Source organism: Sceloporus undulatus, chromosome 4 (assembly GCF_019175285.1).
Source record: "Sceloporus undulatus isolate JIND9_A2432 ecotype Alabama chromosome 4, SceUnd_v1.1, whole genome shotgun sequence".
Lineage (NCBI taxonomy): Eukaryota > Metazoa > Chordata > Lepidosauria > Squamata > Phrynosomatidae > Sceloporus > Sceloporus undulatus.
Genome location: NC_056525.1, coordinates 250,008,237 through 250,030,572, shown reverse-complemented (window position 1 = coordinate 250,030,572; position 22,336 = coordinate 250,008,237). Strand labels below are relative to the sequence as shown.

The window sequence follows — 22,336 nt, the reverse complement described above, 5'->3', positions numbered from 1 at the left end:
CCACAGATGCCAAATACTGCAGCACCTCAAGTACTACTATAGTCAATGTCAGCGCAATGTATGCGGGACTGCGCTGGTGTGCCCCGTGGTGCACATGCCACCATTGAGGAGAATGGTTTGAGGCCATTCACGGATGCTCTAATCTGCAGATGGCAAGCCTGCCAGTACAGAGGGCCGATTGTAAAACTTAGGGGGACACACTAGAGATTCAATCGTTTTCTCCACATGCACTCCATAGAAGTCTCCTTGACACAGATCCACTCTTCCATCTTTTCCTGAAAGCAGCCAAAAGCCCAGGAAACTCACACAGCTAAAACAACAGGTAGCCCTTCATGCTGAGCCCACCCGATGAATCCAGAAGCAGGAAACAGACTGACATAGAACTTTAGAAGGTTCTCGTGGGACATTTGGGAAGACTATTCAGTCCATGTGTTAAAAAGAAGCTCTTCACTTGGATCTAGACTCTTTCTCTCTTACACACACTCAGGCACATTTCCATGTTTGGCCAGAGACCAGATTCTGCAGAGTTGCAGACCACCCACCTCCTTGCTTCTTCAAACCAGACCTCAAAGAAGCCTCCACCTGCATTTCGTCATTCCAGCTCTGGACCAGAAAAGCCCCGGGAGCAGAGGTGCGTCCTCTTACCGTAGCAGAAGACGGACTTCATGTTGTCTTGCTTGGCCATCGCCAACATGGGCAGCATGGTCCCCAGAATGGAGTTGAGGAAAGGCACCATCCCAAAAACTGAGCAGAGGGGAGGGAAATTATGAAAATAGCGGAAGAGGCAGAAGAGGGAGAGAGAATTAGACCCAAGTCCTTCAGCGAACACTGGCCATAAAAGCCATCGACTTCACATTTGCCCACTCCAGGGAAAGCCACCTGCCCCTACACAGGTACCAGCCACCTTCCTAGAGCTTGGCCAGGAATTGCTGAACAAGCCAGGTGAACATCCTTCATCTCTTAATGAACAACTGAACCCTGAAGTTCATGTTTCAGGAAGGGAACCACTGGTACCTAGGCCAGCACCCTTGAACAGGCATGCCAACACTGGTTTTAAGATCTAACAGTAGCAAAGAAACCCACTCAGCTAAAAAGTGGCTGGAGCAAAGTCACACTGGGTACACCAGGGTACCTATAGCAGCTCTGCTTCAGGACTTTGGGGAAACAGAAGCTGGCTCATAGCCAATCGCTCCACTCCTATGCCGTCTCTCTCCTGGACCAGTGGTATCCACATACGCTTGCCTTGCTTGCAGATCCTCTGCCTCCAGAGGTGCTTTCCAATAGGGTCTGCTTTACCGCTGTGTCTGCCTGGCAGAACTCCCTTCCCACCATCACCTTCAGCATCTCTCCCAGTCCAATCTGCAGATGGCAAGCCTGCCAGTACAGAGGGCCGACTGTAAAGCTTAGGGGGACACACTAGAGATTCAATCGTTTTCTCCACACCTTTGGCTCAGTTTAGTCCAGGGCCCACTTGCACCTCTCTGACTTTAGCACCCAGCTTCTGGATTTCACTTTGACTGGCCTTCATTTTACAGACTGCACAATATTTAACACTGCAGATTCCTGTGTGGCAGGGGGCTGGGCGAGATTGAAGGTGGGCTGAATGCAGGCTCCTAGAAGCCCCAGATCCATTTTTTGCCCCCAAATCAGCCCAAGTGTGCCCAAATTACAGTAATATGCTTCCCTTAACCCTCCAAAGCCCCAGAAATACAGAAAAGGGACAAATGCCTGAAAATCAGCCCAAATGGAAGGTGGAAGTTATGTGGTATCACATCAGGTGTGCCAAAACACACCAGTGAAGCCCACCAGGAAGGTGGCAGTGTGGAACCATAGACTCCACCTCTGCACTGTTGTCCGTTCCTGGACTATGTGGCCCCTGGGGTCCTTTCCAACTCTATGATTCCAGAGCAACCCCCCGAACCTTTCTTTCTTGGGGCTGCAGGAGAAGGGGGAGAAATGGCTTTGGAAGAATGCCGCCTCGTACCGTTTGCCACAGAGAGGTTGGCAAAAGTCTGCACAATGAAGTAGTGAGGCAGGACTCCCGGCTGGAACTTGGTCAGCACCTCCTCCATCACCTTGTTGATGAAGCGCCTTCCCACCGCCACGAGGACGTTGCTGGCCGCCTGCTGCCACTCAAAGATGACCTCCTGAACCAGGCAGAAAGGGGTGCCATTAGGAACCAGGGGTGCTCCGTTCCATCTCCGACTCCTTGGGCTGGTTTACAATGGCACAAGATGGCGGGCAAAAGGCCCATGAGTGTGGCATGTCTATGCAACCAAGTCCAAAGTGGTCACCCAGGGCAAAAGTCAAAACCAACATAGGAGCATCATGTACCCCTTTCAGGTAGGAAGAATGACCCAAAGGGTCACATACGGGGCAGGAACTAGTTGCCATTCCAGGTCTTTACAAGAATTTGTTTGATACCAAAGACTGGCACACTTTGCTTGCAGTAAAATATTTTGAACTGGAGGTAAATGGGAGGCAGTGGGTGCTCTACAGCACAAAAAAGCATCACAGTCCTTCAGATGATGGTCTCCCCAAGACTTCAAACCTCTTGGTGTTCTGAGTTGGAACTAGCTGCCATTCCAGAACCCCAAAACATGGATACCAGAAACTGACACAAATGTCTGCAGCCAAGTAAGGCAGTTAATGGATACAGCAAACGCTCCACAGCAGGGGAATGTTTCTCAGCTCTCCAGCTGATAGGTCCCAGCTTCCCCTCACAGCTAGAGGTAGAATTGGGCCCCTAAGCAACACATTCTGCTCAGACTACCCCAGGACCAACACCTGATCCCCATGACTGGATAATGGGTCCCTTGAGCTGGGGTCCTCTCAATTTCCAAGGGCTGTAGAGTTCAGATACTGACATTCTGCACTATACACTACAAAATATTTTGCATGTACAGTGCAGGAGAAATCAAAGTGTCCAAGAATGGTCCATCTTCCATCCTAGTATATGTGAGAGCAATTCAAGCCAGTTGTGAACAAGGTGGGATGCCCTGTCTCTTGCTAACTCAGTAATCAGGCTTCATGGATGAACCAGTAAGTTTATCACAGCAGTTCAGAACATTTCTTGCCAGAACTGGGCTCAAACATCCAGTTCCAATCCTATATCCCTTTTCAGGCCCTCAGTCTCTTGCATCCCTTCCCAAGCTAAATGACCCTAGAGGCTTGCAGTAACAGTCAGTGTCTTTCTCTTTCCCACCATTAGGCTGGACAACTGTTCACAATGCAAGCCTTTAAAACTGAAACTACTTCTAAGGAATAATAACAAGTGCAACATAAAATAATAAATCCATGGCAGAGGGAATCTGCAAAGGGGACCTGTCTGTACAGCTCAAAAGGCCCATTTCTCCCCCATTCTGGTGTCATCCTGTTCAGATGCTGCACAGTCCTAGTTCTAACAGTCTGCTTAAAATAAATTACAGCTCTTATTTTGAATCATCTGGAAAGCCGGCTACTAACGTTGGCCATGAATCTGACAAGCATCGTTTCACAATCCATCTGCTTGGAGAAGCGGCTGGACTGCATCCTCTACAGCCCCCATAGGAAAGGAAGCCCCCACTTGAGGGGCTGAGATGATGGTGACAAGGGTCCTAGAAGCCACCGGTCTGGTCATGGGACATCACTATGGTGGCCCCAACCAGGTAAGCAAGTAACAGCTCCAGGACGTACCTTCGATTTGGTCATTTCATTGGAGGCCAAGAAGATAACGATCTTGGCCGTGCTCTTGTCCAGCTGAGCCAGGCTGCTCCTGACCACTGCCTCCATGGCCCTCAGGATGATGATCCGGTGGGGGTAAGCCAGCTGAGAGGAGAGGCAAGAGGAGGTCAGAGATCCCAGCCCAGGGACCTTCGGGTCCTTTTGCAGCACAAAGCCCATCGGGCAATGTCCCTCCCCCATACCCCAATCCTGTTTTATTTTAAATTATCAAACATACAGTAATTACAAATTTACACATCTTATGTTACATAAAGTTGTCATATTATGTCAACAAAATAAACTTCCCCTAATCATACTTCCCCTAGTTCTCTAGTATCTTTTGTTCCATTTTAATATTCCATATAGACTTATTCTTCTTTATAATCATTCAAAAAATATTCTCAAGCTTAACATATACAATAAATACAGCCTATTACTAGTATCATTATAATTCCCATTTAGTACTTTTACTGTTCTGTCTTATTCTTAGATATTCTTGCTCTTTTCTTTTATTGCCATCCTTTTTTGGGGGGCAGTAAAGATGTAGACAGATCAGACCATTCCTCGTCTGATCTCTCTACATCTTTGCAATTTATCCAGGTAGTGAGTTTGCCCATTTCTTCTCTTTCTGATAGCTTCAATAGCCAACCATCAACTGATGGCAATTCTTGACTTTTCCACTTTGGGGCAATCAATATTCTGGCCACATATCCTCTCCTGTTTCCACATTAACTGAGGAGGAGAACTGTACACCAGGATTTTCCCCACAGCAGAAAGAACTAGAGCCACTTTGGGCCCAACTCAAGCCCAGGGCTGCTGGGGCTCCTTGTGTCCAAGAGGAAGCTTTCTAGTAGGCAGAGCTACCCTGGGAAACCTATTCATGGAATCCTAGAGTGAGAAGAGACCCCACGGGCAATCCATCCAACCCCATTTTGCTATACAGAAAGGCAAACCCAACCGATCTACTAATGGGGCAGGAGTAGAAGAAGAAAGGCCTCAGCAAGAGCGTGTTCTGCTGCTCCCAGGGGTAGGACATGAATCCATGGGTTCAAATGGCAAGAAAAGAGATTCCAGCTAAATGTTAAGAGGAAGAACTTCTCGACAAGAGTGGAGGAGATTGCCTTGGAAGGTAGACTCTCCCTCTTTGGAGGTCTTTAAAAACAGATTGGATGGGCATCTGTACCCTGCATGGCAGGAGATTGAACTAGATGGCCCATGTGGTCCTTTAAAACTCTGTGAATCTATGGTACACACTTTTGATTCAGACGTTGCTCCATATTTCCCCCCTTCCAGGCTCTCAGCCCCACAAATGGTGTAAAGGAACTGAGGCCTGCAAAGTTGAATCACTGGGACCTTTTGACTAGCGGGGACTGCAATGTCATATTCCACACACACATAGACCACACAGTTCCCTGTTACTTCTGAGTTTGGCTGCAACTCCCACAGGAACTGAATGGAGATAATTGTTGCTGTCTAACAGTGTATTGTTATGAACTAAACTCCTGTTATAATCCAGTGTATTTCTTGGCTTGGTCTTGAGTGGGCAAGACCCCTTAGCTTCGCCAAAGGCCTGGTCTGGGGGGAGAAGGAATCAAAAGGATAGACATTGGTTGGTGCTTTTTAAAAAATAATAAATAAAGACAAACACTGCCTCCTGTATTTTTGGACACTTCTTTGGGAGCCACTACAGGTCCAGTCCCCTGTATCCAAAATGCTTGAGACTGGAAACGTTTGGATTTTGGAATCCCTGTATTTACACGCATCTATACTCAATCTTGGAGATGGGACCCAAATCTAAACACAGAATTCATTTATGTTTGACAAGCACCTTCTACATGTAGCCTGAAAGTCATTTTATACAACATTTTTAAAATAATTGTGCACATGTTTAACTGTATTTTAAGGGGGGGGTTGAGGGTTTGGACTGTATATTTTAACTTTGTAAGCCGCCTCAATTGCTTTTGTAGAGAGGCGGGATATAAATAAATTATGATGATGATGATGAAACAAACTTTGAAAGGTGTCACTATCTCAGCCACCGCTAATAAAGTTTTGGGATATTTTGAATTTTGGATTCCTGGAGAAGGGAGGCTCCACCTTGACAGGGGCAGGTATGGGCAACTATGAAAGGAGAGCACCATGTACCTACCCCTCACCTGTATGCCACACACCTTTGCTCCTGGCACAACTGGAAGTGATACAATCTCACTCCCTGTTCTAGAATTTAGACTACAAATACAGTAGCTGATATTTGAAGGGTTTGGCACCTGGTGCGGGAGGGCAAGAGAATCACATTTTCATGACAACTTGGGGGCATTTTCCAGTCTATAAAGTGGCTGAAAAACATTAAAAGAAGGGGAGAGGGTAAGCCCTTGGGGGTTCAGCTGTCTCCTCAGAGCTGCATCTACCCTACAAGCCACAACTTTCCCCATTCCTGCCAGAGAGACAGTTCAGAGGGGCCATGATAGCCCTGTTTAAGTCTTTGAAGGGGGTGTCACATTGAGGGTGGAGCAAGCTTGTTTTCTGCTGCTCCAGAGAACAGGACACAATGGAGCAATGGATTCAAACCACAGGAAAAGAGATTCCACCTCAGTATTAGGAGGAACTTCCTGAAAGTAGGGGCTGTTCGACAGTGGAACGCACTCCCTCGGAGAAAGATGGAGTCTCCTTCCCTGGAGGTCTTTAAACAGAGGCTGGATGGCCATCTTTTGGGGGTACTTTGATTGAGAGTTCCTGCATGGCAGAAGAAGGGGGTTGGACTGGATGGCCCTTGGGGTCTCTTCCAACTCTGTGATTCTATGATTGCCATGATGAGGGCTGCACTTCAGATTTTATGGCCACATGGTTGGCCACCGCACCAGAATGGTTCCTTCCCACCCCCAACCGCATGTGACTTCCCCAGTTCCATTCTCCCCATACCTCTTGTCTCCTCTGCATGCATCCTAGCTGCAAGCATGTTCAGCCAAGGCAAGCCCAAGACGCTGCAAGATCCAGCCCAGACACCCCTCGCAATGGAGGAGATGGTGGCCTTACCTTGTCATGCTGCCGCAGGTACTCCTCGCAGGCATTCAAGATCTCCTCTGGCTCCTGCCCGCCCAAATAGCAAAGGGCACTGAAGATTTGCTCGTGGACCATCGGGTCCTTATCTGTGGTGGCATCCATCAGCGTAGTGGCCAGCCCTGGAGGAAGTGAAAAGAAAGGATTGACGCTCCCATCCATTGAGGTCCTGCTACTCCAGCCTTCCAGAGGATCCCACCACATCCATGGCCCTTCCTCTTGCAAGACCCCAAGAAGTACCCAAAGGAAGCATCTACCCTTCAGGTCAGATAGAGCCACCACAGAGCCATGCCACTGCGTGGGTCTTACAATGCCAAGGCAGGTTAAATTTGACCATAGAGTTGCACTGGAGGAGGACCTAGATATTCCTAGAGAGAACATATCAATCAAATCTGTAAATATGGAGGGAGAAGTGTAGTTTTCTAGGCATTTGTAGCTTCTCAAACATGATTCTATGATCTTCTGGCAGATGTTGACTTCAGAGTTGCATTGGAGGACCTGCAGATTCCTAGAAAGGTGTTCTCTTAGGTAAAAAGAAATGGGTTCTTTTATTTGTGGTTTTCCCACATTCGCAGAGGTCCTTCACCCTAACCTTAGCAAATATGGAGGGATCACTGTAGTAAATTTATAAATAGGAGACTAGAGACTCTGTTATGAACAGCCTTCCTCAGGTCTTCCAACTCCAGTAGGTTGCAGTAGGTGACTGATGTTATACAGTTGCTGTTATTTGCTGTCAACCTGACTTTGACTTATGGCAACCCTATGAATGAGGGACCTCCAAGAAAAAGGGTTATAAACAGCCCTGTTCAGGCCTTGGAAGCGGAGGTGGCTGTAGAGTTAACTTTACAGGTTGAGTATCCATTATCTGAAATGCTTGGGACCAGGAGCGTTCCATATTTCTGATTTTGCCCTGATTTTGGAATGCCTGTATTTGCATACATGTGCATAATGACATATCCTAAAGACAGGTCCCTGAGTCTAAACATGACATTCATTTATGTTTCATATAGCCCTTACATTAACTGCTTGGACCTGGAACAACTACTAAAGAAGATCAAAGGCAGGCCTACTGTTGAATCTAAAGAAAACAAAAATAATGACCATGGAGGATCTACACAAATTCAACAAAGATGAGGAAATAGAAATGATAAATGAGTTCCCATACCTTGGACCAAACATTGAGCAGAATGGAGACTGCAGTCAATAAATCAGAAGAAGACTAAGAATGGGAAAGACAGCTATGAGAGAACTAGACATTAAAGTCAGAGCCATACAAGCCATTGTACCCCCATCGCCACGAACAGGTATGAGAACAGGGCATGTAAGAAACAAAATGGGAAGAAAACCATGTGTTGCTGGAGAAGAGTGCCAAGGATCCCATGGACAGCCAAAAGGACAGACAAATGGGTCCTTGAACAGATCAAGCCTGAAATCTCCCTGGAAGCCAAAATAACCAGACTGGGGCCCTTGTATGTGAAGTCAAAGACTTCCATGGCAGGCATCCATAGTTTTTTGTAGGTTTTGGGGGCTATGTGGTAGAGCTTGTTCCTGAGGCTGTTGTACTTCAGCCACATCTATTCTGCTTTGCCACTCTATTCTGTTCTATTCTGCTTTGGTCAGGCCCCACCTGGAATAACCCTGTGTCCAGTTCTGGGAGTAACAATTCAAAAAGGATGTGGAGAAACTGGAGCCATGTGTCCAAAGGAGGGCAACTAAAATGGTGACGGGTCTGGAAACCATAAAGCCCTATGAAGAGTGCCTTAGGGAGCTGGGGATGTTTAGCCTGGAGAAGAGAAGGTTAAGAGGTGATACAATGAGAGCCCTGTTTAAATACTTGAAGGAATGTCACATTGAGGAGGGAGCAAGCTTGTTTTCTGCTGCTCCAGAGACTAGAACACAGAATCATAAAATCATAAAGTTGGAAGAGACCACAGGGAACAATGGATGCAAGCTACAGGAAAAGAGCTTCCAGCTCAACATTAGAAGGAATGCCTGACAGTAAGAGCTCTTCAACAGTGGAATACACTCCTTTGGAGATTCTTGGGGAGTATCCTTCCTTGGAGGTCTTTAAACAGAGGCTCTTGGAGATGTTTTGATTGGGAGTTCCTGCATGGCAGAATGGGGTTGCACTGGATGGCCGTTCTTGGGGTCTTTCCCAACTCTATGGTCCTATGATTTCACGATTCTACATCATGAGAAGGCATAGATCACTGTAAAAGGCAATAATGCTGGGAAAGGAGGAGGGAAGTAGAAAGAGTAAGACAGCATGCTAGATGGATGGACTCTATTAAGAAGGTCACAGGTATGAATTTATAGGAGCTCAGCAGAGCAGTGGAGGACAGGAGGGCTTGGAAATATCTCACTGTCAAGACTCACTGGAAGGCGGCTAACAATAACCACAAAGGCCCCTTAGGCACAGCTGGACCCCTTTGGATGCCACTGGAGCAGAGGAGGGAATCTGGGCCACTTTTCACCAGCGCACATGATCTCAGGAGGAGACCTTGCCTTCAGAGTCCTCTTTGCAATCTCCATCTGCAATGCTTCAAACCACCAAGTCTTTTTATACACAGCAGGGGCAGGAAGGAACTTCCAAATCAGCAGATGAAGTGAAATGGATGTGTTACGACATTTTTCATTCTGTATTAGAAAAATCTTTGGCATTTGCAGATGCAAAGGTCCTTTTAAATTATATTCTAGTCATGCACTATTTAATGAAGGTCAAAGGCTTTGGACCTTCTGTGCTTTTGTTGTTGCAAAAGGATCCATATATTGCAAGGTCGGAAACATAAAGACGCATATCGCTGAATGGTCAGAAAGCCTAATTGCTTTGGAGCATGTATTTTATAGACATTAACTTCAAGAAAGTTTGCTTTTTTGGAGATAAGATCTGCTAATATTAATGCATGTGTGTGTCTGTTGTGTGCCTTCAAGTCATTTCCAACTTATGGAGCCCTGAAGGCAACTCTTTAATGGGGTTTTCTTGATAACATTCATTCAGAAGGGGTTTGCCATTGAATTACCTTGAGGCTGAGATGGTGTGACTTGCCCAAAGTCACCCAGCAAGTTTCATGCCATATGCCCAGCCTGTGTTTGCATCCCATCTACTTCTCGTCTTCTCATGTTCTCCTACTTTCTTCCTTTCTTTTCTTTCCGTTTCCTTTCTTTGTGAGCATGCTTTAAAAATCCAACAAGACCAGTTTTAAATATTAACCAGTGGATGAGAAGCATGACGAATGGCCAGTCGGAGCAGCATTCTTGCTCCTTGGGGTGGAAAAGAGGGGAGGACGGTGGGGTGGTTGGGGGCAGACAAATGGGAAAGGACTGAGCCAATGCTGGTGCTGGAGAAGCCATGCTAGGAGCTGCAAAGGCAAACCAGCCACTGAGACCAACCAGTTAACCCCACCTGGCCTTGGCAGCCCTGCAATGAGCTGGGCACAGGATTTACAAAATGCAGGTCAAGGAAGAAAACAGCCTCTCCATCCATCCCCAGATGTGTTGCAATTCAGCCTGGCATTCCTCCATCATACAAGAGAGAGACCCAGCCACTCTCCGGCAGAGAACTTCATTGCCCTCCTTGGCAGAAGATGAGAAGAAATGGCTGCAAATCCTTTCCATTGCTAAAGGTCAAAGAGGCTCATAAACTCAACCAACAGCAAAGGAAAAGGGGGGAAAGCTCTTTACCCTCTGCTCTATGAGGAGTTCATATTCAAATGCAACCCAGGATGCTGAGGATGAGTATCCGCTGTTTGGGATGACACAAGAAATCAGTTTTGCAAGTGAGTGGAGTTGCCAGGAATCCCTTACAATAAAAGGAGGCCTCCAATTTGCATGACGGAAAGCAATTCATTTTTATATAGACTGAATGAAATGTCAAAAATATGGCCATTTTTTGGACTGCAGAAATGTGTACACCATGAGTCAACAGTGTGATGCGGCAGCTAAAAAGGCCAATGCGATTTCAGGTTGCATCAATAGAAGGATAGTCTCTAGATCAAGGGAAGTAATAGGACCACTCTATTCTGCTTTGGTCAGGCCCCACCTGGAATATTGTGTCCAGTTATGGGCACCACAATTCAAAAAGGACGTTGAGAGCCATGTGTCCAAAGGAGGGAGGCTAAAATGGTGAAGGGCCTGGAAACCATGCCCTATGAGGAACATCTTCTTAGGGAGCTGGGGATGTTTAGCCTGGAGACGAGAAGGTTAAGAGGTGATATGATAGCCCTGTTTAAGTATTTGAAGGGATGTCACTTTGGGAGGGAACAAGCTTGTTTTCTGCTGCTCCAGAGAACAGGACCCGGAACAATGGATGCAAGCTACAGGAAAAGAGATTCCACCTCAACATTAGGAGGAGCTTCCTGAGAGTAAGGGTTGTTTGACAGTGGAACACACTCCTTCCTCAGAGTGTGGTGAAGTCTCCTTCGTTGGAGGTCTTTAAGCAGAGGCTGGATGGCCATCTGTCAATGGGGATGCTTTGAGGGAGAGTTCCTGCATGGCAGGATAGGCCTGGACTGGATGGCCTTTGGGGTCTCTTCCAACTCTATGATTCTATGATGCTATGTAATTTATGAATGTGGATTATATGTTAATTTCGCAGACAAATGAATGGCTTGGTTAACTGGGATTAATAACTTTCATTTGGGACTGGGGTAGAAGTTTCTGATGGTCAATCGTGCATGTCATGGACTTCAACTGTCCCTTACTGCTATTTAAAAAACCTGGCAAGGCCACCTAAAATCATGGAATCCTAGAGTTGGAAGAGACGGCCATCCAGCTTTTATCAATTAATGTTAATCCTGCATTTCAGACTGAGAGGAAACAGGTGTGAAACCTGGCAGAAACAACATCAACAATTTAGGATATGAAGACAGCACCAGCCTGTCAATCATCCCAGGGACCCACTGTAATGATGATGATGATGATGATGATCTCTGATTATTAGAGCAGTAAAACAAGAAGACAAAGACAGGCGCCTGGCGTTGCTTTTCCTAAAAGTCCACTGAGTCACATACACACCTGAAGGCCAGCCTAGCTCACCTGCCTTTCTGGTGTGGAAGTGGCCTTTTGTGTACGATGCAGAGCAAGGGAAGGATTCCCCATTCAATTTTGGAAAAGGACAAATGGATGCAACAAGCAAAGGAAAGCTATGGTCAGAAGAGGATACAGAGGGCAAGCCAACCTCCGGTCAAAGCCACAGAGGAACCTCTCCTTCCTCTCCATGTTCTCCCGGGAGAACTTTCAGGTCACACACAAACACACACACACAATTAAAGCCGGCAAGGACTGACCAGCCGGTGTGTCCAGGTTGAGCCTACTTCATCCAAAAATGCTTGGGAATTTCAGTTTTTTGCATTTTGGAATACAGTATTTGCATATACATAATGTACTCTCTTGGAGAAGGGCTCAAGACTAACCATGAAATTCATTTATGTTTCATATACACCTTAAACACATAACCTGAAGGTAATCTTACACACCGTATTTTTAACAATTTTGTGCAAAGAACAAAGTATGTATACACCAAATCATCACAAGATGTTACTATTTCAGCCACCCATAGAAAAAGTTTAGGCTTTTGGAGTATTTAGGATTTCAGAATTCTGGATCAGGGAGACGCAGTCTGTATTTTACTTTCCCCTTCGCCCAGACTCAGCCTTTTTAAATACCGTAGGTTTATTTCTCCATCTAGCTGGCAGCTACGTCTACCTAAGACACAGCTTTTGTACAGACATGCTAAGAAATGACACTGTATTACTAGCAGAAAACATCACAGACTTGGAACAATTACTTAAGAAGGCCAAAGATGAAAGTGCAAAGGGAGGCTTAAGGCTGAGCATAAAGAAAACAAAAATAATGACCACGAAAGAACTACGCACATCCAACCTGACAATGAGGAGATCGAAATGGTAAAGAGTTCCCGTATCGTAGGTCAAACATTGATCAGAACGGAGACGGCAGTCAAGAAATCAGAAGACAACTAAGACGACAAGGGGGTTTGGAGAGCTCTTATCCAGGGGGCCAGCATGAGTAGAGGCCTACTCAAGGGCAGTCAACAACAACAGCAATAACAAGCTGAGAAACACAAATGAGATGTCCTGAGTCTAGGTGGCTTGGATTAGTGTAAACAGTGCTGCAGCTTGTGCTGCCGTCCTGAGCCTGACACTCCTCTGCCCAACCAGCCAAGACATTCAGCAGATAAGCTCAGCCCAGGAATGGCCCCTTTCACCACCTGCTCATTGCCACAAAAGGGAAATGCAGCGGAGCACAGCTCCTGGGGCTCTTTTTTTAGCCCAGAAGTGGCTGAAATAGGGGAGGGAGCTGCGTACATTTAACTCAGACAAGACAGAGAGGCTGAGAAGAGAAAAACATCTTCCAATCTATTAAAGGCTGGCATCACAAGAATCATAGAATCGTAGAGTTGGAAGAGACCGCACGGGCCCTAATCCAGTCCAACCCCATTCTGCCATGCAGGAAATCCAATCAAAGCGTTCCCAATAGATGGCCATCTAGCCTCTGCTTAAAGACCTCCAAGGAAAGAGACTCCACTACACCCCAAGGAAGGAGTGTGTTCCACTGTCAAACAGCCCTTACTCTCAGGAAGTTCTTCCTAATGTTGAGCTGGAATCGCCTTTCACTGTGCATCTATTGTTCCGGGTCCTGTTTCTCGGGAGCAGCAGAAAACTGCTCCAGTTTGTTCCATATGGCGCAGGCCCCCCACGCGGGTACTCCTCAGTGACAGTGAGGGGAAGTGGGGGGGGGGCGGCGGAGTGGCTCTAGTCTATAAGAACCATCTGACCTTGGCCAGGATACCTGTCCGGAACACAGTCCATTTCGAGTGTATGTACCTTAGCCTGAAGACCAGGGAAGTTTGGGGATTTTGCTAGTCTAACCGGCCACCCCGTGTGCTAGCAGACTCCCTGGACACGACTGACACACTGGCTCTGAGCTGTTGTTGGAGACCCCCAGACTTTTAGTTTTGGGGGACTTCAACATCCCGCTCGAGACCAGTTTAACAGGTGCGGCTCAGGAGTTCATGGAGACCATGACAAACATGGGCCTATCCCAATTGGTCAAAGGGCCCACACATTGTGCAGGTCATACACTCGATGCAGTCTTCAGTACAGAACAGGAATATCCGTGGGCGGAGGTGGTAAGTACCTCTGCATTGTCATGGACGGATCATTTCCTGGTCAAGACGAAACTTAGAGCCAATATCTGCCCCACCGGGGGTGGCGGACCCATTAGAATGGTCCGCCCTCGAAGGCTGATGGAGCCCATTGGATTCCAGACAGCCTTAGAGGGTTTAATGGTTGGGAATGCCGGTGATCCTGTCGATGCTCTGGTCAATACCTGGAACACCGATCTTACCAGGGCTATCGACACGATCGCTCCCAAGCGCCCTTGCCATCCCGCCCCAAATCGGAGGCCCTGGTTCACACCAGAGCTGAGGAAGATGAAGCGGTTTGGACGACGGCTAGAGCGCAGGTGGCGGAAGACTCGACTCTTATCCGACAGAACTTGCCATAGGAACTTTCTTCGTTCCTATCGGGAGGCAATACATGCAGCGAAGAGAGCCTTCTCCTCTGCACGTATTGCGTCTGCAGAGTCCCGTCCAGCAGAGCTGTTTAAGGTGGTGAGGGAAATGACGCAGGTGCCCCCTGTGCCAAATCCCTTACTTAACCCGACGACGGCCTGCTGTGACGCGTTTAACAACTTCTTTGCAGACAAAATCTCTCAGATAAGAGCCGACTTAGATGCCACCGTTGAAACAGAGTCGACAGGCGAGGTGTCCAGTGACTCTGCCGATGTAGTCATACTGGATCAGTTCCAGTCTGTGAGTACTGATGACGTGGACAAGCTGCTTGGTAAGGTGAGGAAGACAACTTGCCCTCTCGACCATTGCCCATCATGGCTGGCCGTCCAGGGGGGGGATGCATTGATGAGATTCCTCACGGATATCATCGGTGCATCCTTCAGGGAAGGACATGTTCCATCTTGTTTAAAGGAAGCGGCGGTTAGGCCGCTCCTGAAAAAACCTTCCCTGGACCCCCTGGATATGAGGAATTATAGGCCAGTGTCATTGCTGCCATTTTTGAGCAAGGTGATCGAGAGGGCGGTTGCCCTTCAGCTCCAAGCTGTCTTGGATGAAACCGATTATCTAGACCCATTTCAAACTGGCTTTAGGACAGGCTTTGGGGTTGAGACTGCCATGGTTGCCTTGACCAACGATCTGCGTCTGAGCATTGACAGGGGGAGTGTGACCCTGTTGGTGCTCTTAGACCTCTCAGCGGCTTTTGATACTATAGATCACGGCATCCTCTTGGACCGCCTAAGGGGGTTAGGTATCGGGGGCACTGCTTTGCAGTGGTTCCGGTCCTTCCTCTCGGGCAGGTCTCAGAGGGTGCTACTCGGGGACTGTAGCTCCAGTAAGAGGTACCTCACTTGTGGGGTTCCTCAGGGGGTTATTTTGTCCCCAATGTTATTTAACATCTATATGAAGCTGCTGGGTGAGATAATACGGAGTTATGGTGCTGGGTGTTATCAGTATGCTGATGACACCCAAATCTATTTCTCCGTATCTCGTTCGTCAGCCTCGAATTCCGATGGCATCTCTTCTCTCAATGAATGTCTTCAGGCAGTAATGGGCTGGATGAGGAAAAACAGATTGAAACTGAATCCAGACAAGACGGAGGTGCTCATGGTAGTGGCCCCGAAACCAAGAATTGGGTTGCAACCTCCAGTCCTGGATGGGGTCACACTCTCCTCCAGCGACTGTGTTCGCAGTCTGGGGGTGCTCCTTGACCCGTCGCTCCTGATGACAAATCAGGTAAATGCGACGGTCAGGAGTGCCTGTTATCAGCTTCGGCTGATACGCCAGCTGCGCCCTTTTCTGGAAGTAAGGGATCTCGAGACGGTTGTGCACGCGCTGGTAACCTCACGCCTTGACTTCTGTAATGCACTCTACATGGGGCTACCCCTGTGCTTGACTCGGAAATTACAGCTGGTTCAAAACATGGCAGCCAGGCTTGTCTCAGGAACATCTAGGCGGGACCACATTACTCCGGTTTTGAGGTCCCTCCACTGGCTGCCTATCAGCTTCCGGGCCCAGTACAAGGTGTTGGTTATCACCTTTAAAGCCCTAAATGGCTTAGGTCCAAGCTATCTCAGGGACTGCCTCCTCCCGTACAATCCTCCCCGCGCTCTCCGGTCCTCTGGGAGGAACTTACTGCAGCCTTTAAAATCTAGGCTTGCGGTGACATCCCAGAGGGCGTTCTCTGCTGTCGCCCCCAAACTCTGGAACTACCTGCCGGATGAGATCCGTCAGATAACATCATTAGACAGCTTTAAAAAAGCGGTCAAGACGGATCTCTTCCGGCAGGCCTTTCCAGATTAACCATCCCGGCCCAGGTTCCCTGATTCCCTCATTCCTCCCGTGGCCCCATCTTAGAGATGGTTGAGGATCAACAGAGAGATATCAGGGTTTTTAGTTTTAGTTTTTAACTGTTGTTTTTATGAATTGATATTGTGTTTTAATATGTTAGACTGTTTAATACTGTCTTAAGGGGGGGAGGGTTAAAGTGTTTTTAATTGTCATATTTTATATTTTCCTGTTGTTAACCACCCGGATTGGTTTGCCAGAGGGCGGTATACAAATAAATATTATTATTATTATTATTATTATTATTAGAAAACAAGTCTGCTCCCTCCTCAATATGACATCCCTTCAAATATTTAAACAGGGCGATCATATCACCCCTTAACCCTCTTTTCTCCAGGCTAAACATCCCCAGCTCCCTGAGTCGTTCCTCATAGGGCATGGTTTCCAGACCTTTCACCATTTTTGTCGCCCTCCTTTGGACACATGGCTCCAGTTTCTCAATGTCCTTTTTGAATTGTTTTCCCCAGAACTGGACACAATATTCTAGGTGGGGCCTGACCAAAGCAGAATACAGTGGCACTATTACTTCTCTTGATCTAGACACTATACTTTTATTGATGCAGCCTAAAATTGCATTGGCCTTTTTAGCTGCCGCATCACACTGTTGACTCATGTTCAACTTGTGGTCTACTTGGACTCTCAGATCCCTTTCACATGTTGTTTCATTCAGCCATGTGTCTCCCATAATCCTATATCTATGCATTCATGTTTCTGCCCTAAGTACAGTACCTTACACTTCTCTGTGTTGAATTTCATTTTGTTAGCTTTGGCCCAGCTTTCTAGTCTATTCAGATCATTTTGAATGTTGATCCTGTCCTCTGGAGTATTAGCTATTCCTCCTAATTTGGTGTCATCTGCAAATTTGATAAGTATGCCCCCAATATTGTCCTCCAAGTCATTGATAAAGATGTTGAATAGCCCTGGGCCCAGGACAGAGCCCTGTGGGACTCCACTGGTCACTTCTCTCCAGGATGAAAAGGAGACATGGCTGACCATCCTTTGGGTTCAGCCGGTCAACCAATTACAAATCCTTGTAACAGTTACCTTGTCTAGCCCACATTTTACAAGCTTGTTTGCAAGAATGTCATGGGAAACTTTGTCAAAGGCCTTACTGAAATCAAGATGTACTATATCCACAGCATTCCCTTCATCCAACAAACTAGTCATTTTATCAAAGAAAGAGATCAGAAAACCTGAATAGATTGGAAAGCTGGGGCAAAGCTAACAAAATTAATTTCAACAAGGAGAAATGTAATGTGCTGCCATTAGGTTGGGAAAATGAAATGCATAGATATAGGATTATGGGGGACACCTGGCTTAAGGAGACTTATACATGTGAAAGGGATCTAGGAGTTCAAATAGACCACAGGTTGGACATGAGTCAACTTTGTGATGTGGCAGCTAAAAAGGCCAATGCGATTCTAGGCTGCATCAATAGAGGTCTAGTGTCTAGATCAAGGTAAGTAAGAGCGCACCTCTATTCTGCTCTGGTCAGGCCCCACCTGGAATAATCCTGGGTCCAGTTCTGGGCAAAACAATTCAAAAAGGACATTGATAAACTGGAGCCATGTGTCCAAAGGAGGAAGACTAAAATGGTGAAGGGTCTGGAAACCATGAAACCTTATGAGGAGTTGGGGATGTTTAGCCTGGAGAAGGGAAGGTAAAGGGTTATATGATAGCCCTGTTTAAACATTTGAAGGAATGTCATATTGAAGATGGAGCAAGCTTGTTTTCTGCTCTCTAGAGAACAGGACACAATGCAGCAATGGATGGAAGCTACAGGAAAGAGATGCCAGCTAATCCAAATGGCAAAGGGCCTGGAAACCATGAAGCTCTATGAAGAGAGACATAGGATATATTTAGCCTGGAGAAGAGACTGTTAAGAGGTGATATGGTAGCCCTGCTGAAGTATTTGATGAACTGTTGTACTGAGGATGGAGCAAGCTTATTTTCTGCTGTTACAGCGAATAGGACATAGAACAATGGATTTAAGCTACACAAAAAGAAATTCCACCCAAATATTAAGAATAATTTGCTGACAGTAAGAGCTGTTCAACAGTGGAACACTCTCCCTCAATGGAGACTTTGGTGGAGTCTTCTCCTTTGGAGGTCTTTAAACGGAGGCTGGAGGGCCACCTGTCTTTGAAAGTTGCTGCATGGCAGAATGGGGTTGTGGTCTCTTCCATCGCTATGATTCTATGATGTGTGCTTGTTTTCTGCTGTGCGAGAGACCAGGACCCCAACCAATGGACTCAAATGACCAAGATAGGAGACTACAGCTAAGCATTAGAGGAGCTTCCAGATGGACAGTGAAAAGGACACCTTAGGAAAGTGGTGAACTCTCCTTCGTTTAAACAAGAGGCTGGAGGGGCACCTGCCTACAACATTTGAGTTGTGGGTTTCCAGCACTGACAATGGGTTGGATTAGATGACCCTTCAGTCATCCCTTCCAGTTCTGCCATTTTATGATTTGCTGAATTGCCAACAGGTTCCTTTTGTTCTGGCCAGTGAAAGTGGCGATGATAATGGCGGTTTCCGCCTTCATTAATGTTTCACTGTTTTGAAACATAATAAACCAGAAGCTGGAAAATGTCTTTTCTTTGATGAAGTTCCTTTTTCCAGCTAGCGGTTTAAATTGTAACTCTTCTGGGCAGGAGAGATTGCACTCTGAATTAAGAAGGAAAAGTTACATTATAGATGGCAGGTCTTTGGTCAAGCTCTGTGTCTTTTATAAGCTCAACCTGCATATTAAGACTGTATTACAGTCAACCCTCCATATCCACAGATTTTATATCCATGGATTCAAGAATCAATTTAAAAATATATAAATTACAAAGAGCATGCCTCAATTTTGTCATTTTATACAAGGGACACCCTCTACTGTGGCATTGTATTTAATGGGACTTCAGCATCTATGGATTTTGGTATCCATAGGGGGTTCTGGAATCAAACCCCAGCAGATACCAAGGGCCCACTGTACTACTGACCCTCCAAGACCCAGGTAGCTGTGAACAGGATTGCATTTACACTGATCCCAATGAATGCTATGGCCACACACACACACACACACACACACACACACAGAGTTGCAATGAGTTTTTGCACTTTGCAAAGCAAGGAGCCTACTTCACCAAACAAATATTTGGCCAGAGAATGATCTGTCTTCCTACTCACAGTTTGGGAGAAGTCTGCAAAGGGATCTTTGAGACTAACTGAGAGAAAGAAGTTGGTAGCATGAGCTTTCATAGACTGAGTCTGCCTCCTCAGATGCATTTGGTGGAGGGTCCAGGGACGGAACTACTCCATGCATCTGAGGAAGAAGACTCACATCTCACATAGATGTATAGTGTCTAGATCAAGTCATAGTGCCACTCTATTCTGTCTTAGTCAGGCCTCACTTACAATACTGTGTCCAGTTCTGGACACTACAATTTAAAAAGGATGTTGAGAAACTGGAGCCATGGGTCCAATGGAGGGCAACTAAAATGGTGAAGGGTCTGGAAACCATGAAGCTCTATGAGGAATGACTGAGGGAACTGGGGATGTTTAGCCTGGAGAAGAGACAGTTAAGAGGTGATAGGAAAGCCATATTTAAATATCTGAAGGGTCTAGCAAGCTTGTTTTCTGCTCTCAAGAGAACAGGACCTGGAACAATGGATGCAAGCTCCAGGAAAAGAGATTCCAGCTCAACATTAGGAGGACCTTCCTGACAGTAAGGGCTGTTCAACAGTGGAACGCATTACCTCAGAGATTGTGGTGGAGTCTCCTTCTTTGGAGGTCTTTAAACTGAGGCTGGATGGCCATCTGTCAGGGATGCTTTGGTTGAGAGTTCCTGCATGGCAGAATAAAGGGGTTGGACTGGATGGCCATTCTTGGGGTCTCCTCCAACTCTTTGATTCTCTCTATGTAAACTCATGCTGCTATTATTATTATTATTATTAAGCTTTATTTAGATAGTGCTGTAAATTTACACAGCGCTGTACATACAATCAAAATAGATAAAATAAATCTGTCTATGGTGTACATTCTATGAAAGTAATTAAACATGGCTATGGCTTCATCCCTACAGAATCCTGGGATTGGTAGTTTTGTAAGGCTTCCTTTGGCAGAGAAGGCTAAAGACCTTGTAAACTACAAATCCCTTCATTTAGGAGGATGAGACTGTACTAAAGAGAGTCATAAGCAGATTTATGTAGAAGCAATGTGAGAATTAAAGGACAAATTCCAGGAAAAGTGTGTTCAGAAAATGGGTGAACAAGGCACCAGTGTAAATCCTTTCTGTACATCCCAGTCTCCCCATCTATCTATTTATCTACACACACAAACACACACATATACATATGCACACATATTTGTTTCCCATAGAGAAGCAGCCAGGTGCCTACCAGCTTCCTTGCACTCCATGCATCTAAGGAAGTTGGCTCAAGCTCATGCCACCGCCTTCCCTTCACTCCATGAATATGAAGAAGAACACTCATGACTACAAATGCTCATGCTACCAGCTTCTCTCTTTCAGTTAGGCTCAAAGGTACTACAAGGTCCCTTTGAATACTGAGTAGGAAAAGGTTGAGGGATGCTCCCAGAAAGGATACCATCTTTGAAGCCCCAGAAGTGACCCTAAGAAGCCAGGAACCTCGTAAAACGGACCCACCACCACCACCTTCCTACAATCTCTGTACTCACTCTTCACCCGTGACTCTGACATCTTCGGTGTCTTTGGGTCTCCGGCCAAAGGGTCCGAGTCCAGCAGCCCTATTTTGGCACAGGACTCCCGCTAGGCTTCTCTCTATGAAAACAGCAGCTGAGGGTTGCTCCTCAGTTACAGAAGCAAAGGACCAGAGTTCACACTCCGAGGCTCAAGGCAGGGTCAGGGCTGCAAAAGATCTCCAGGAGCCGGCTCCCAGGTAACTGTCGCTCAGGTGCAACCTGCACCAGTCCTTGCTCTATGTCTCCAAGTCCCCAGCCAAGACCAGGCGATGAGCAGCAGCGGTCATCTCCATCTCAGTCATCCTTGCGAGGGAAACATCTGAGAAAAATACACAGGAAGAGCTGGGTTCCAGAGACGCTCGCTTCCTTCTGAAAAAGGAAAACAATTCTTAGCACAAATCTTTACGTTCATGCCTAGGATGTGAGCCACTCATAACAGTTTCCATTGCCAGCAACCGATCCAACAAACAGCCACATTGGCTATGCAGGTGCGCAAGGAAAGTGCGGCAGAAAGAGAAAGGAGAGATGTAGATGACATAGAGAGATAAGATGGTTTTTTAATTTAATTTTTTTTAATCAATCAAAATGCAATTGGCTTTCAGGACAAAAGTGCTTGTTAAAGACAAAGTACACAAGGCCATCACCATTAAAATCAGAAGTGAAAACAGTCAGAACCAACTGGAGGGGAAAAATTCAGAATAAAATTTGCATTATTTGGAAACCAAAGCCTTCCAAGCTCAGGTGCTTTCACCCACACAGAAGCTACTCATGCGGAGCGCTTTCTGGTTGCAAACAGTATCATTGCTGACCCTTCAAGACCCTTACCCCCAATTGCAGGCTCCTCCAATAGAAACCAGACCCCCCACCCTCAACTGCAAGCTCCCCCAATTGAAACTATATGCCTACCCCAAAGTGATAGCTCCCCCAATCAACCCCAGACCCCTACTCCAATTGCAGGCTCCCCCAATGGAAGCCAGATCCCTACTCCAATTGCAGGCTCCCACAATGGAAGCCAGATCCCTACTCCAATTGCAGGCTCCCACAATGGAAGCCAGATCCCTATCCCAATTGCAGGCTCCCACAATGTAAAGCAGACCACCACCCTAATTTTATGCTCCACTGGGGACTAGACCCCTATCCCCAATTCAAAGTTCCCCCAAAGGAAACCAGATCCCTATGTCAATCTTCATAGAAGGATAGAGTTGGAAGAGACCCCGAGGGCCATGCAGTGCAACTCCCTTCTGCCATGCAGGAAGACACAATCCATGCCCCCTGGGACAGATGGGCATCAGCAGTGAGAGGAAGTCCCACTCCTTCCTCTCAAGATGCAGCCCTGCACTCAAGATCTTCTACAAAACTTAATCAGAAGAACACCACATTGTGGATGGCAGCTTATATAACAACACTAAGGATGGAGCCAGCTTGTTTTCTGCT

The 22,336-nt window shown here is 46.6% G+C and overlaps 1 protein-coding gene across 1 annotated transcript in view; it reads right to left on the bottom strand.

Annotated features, from left to right (window-relative positions):
- MROH1 (maestro heat like repeat family member 1) overlaps window positions 1-21,267 on the bottom strand; it is an 87,622-nt gene extending 66,355 nt beyond the window's left edge. The window contains exons 1-5 of the mRNA XM_042464492.1: window positions 20,879-21,267; window positions 6,736-6,881; window positions 3,676-3,807; window positions 1,985-2,147; window positions 646-744 (exon numbers count right to left, since the gene is read on the bottom strand). Coding sequence (XP_042320426.1) covers window positions 646-744; window positions 1,985-2,147; window positions 3,676-3,807; window positions 6,736-6,881; window positions 20,879-20,900 — 562 coding nt within the window. The 5' untranslated portion in view covers window positions 20,901-21,267. The remainder of the gene's footprint in view (window positions 1-645; window positions 745-1,984; window positions 2,148-3,675; window positions 3,808-6,735; window positions 6,882-20,878) is intronic.
- Between the last annotated feature and the right edge of the window lie 1,069 nt (window positions 21,268-22,336).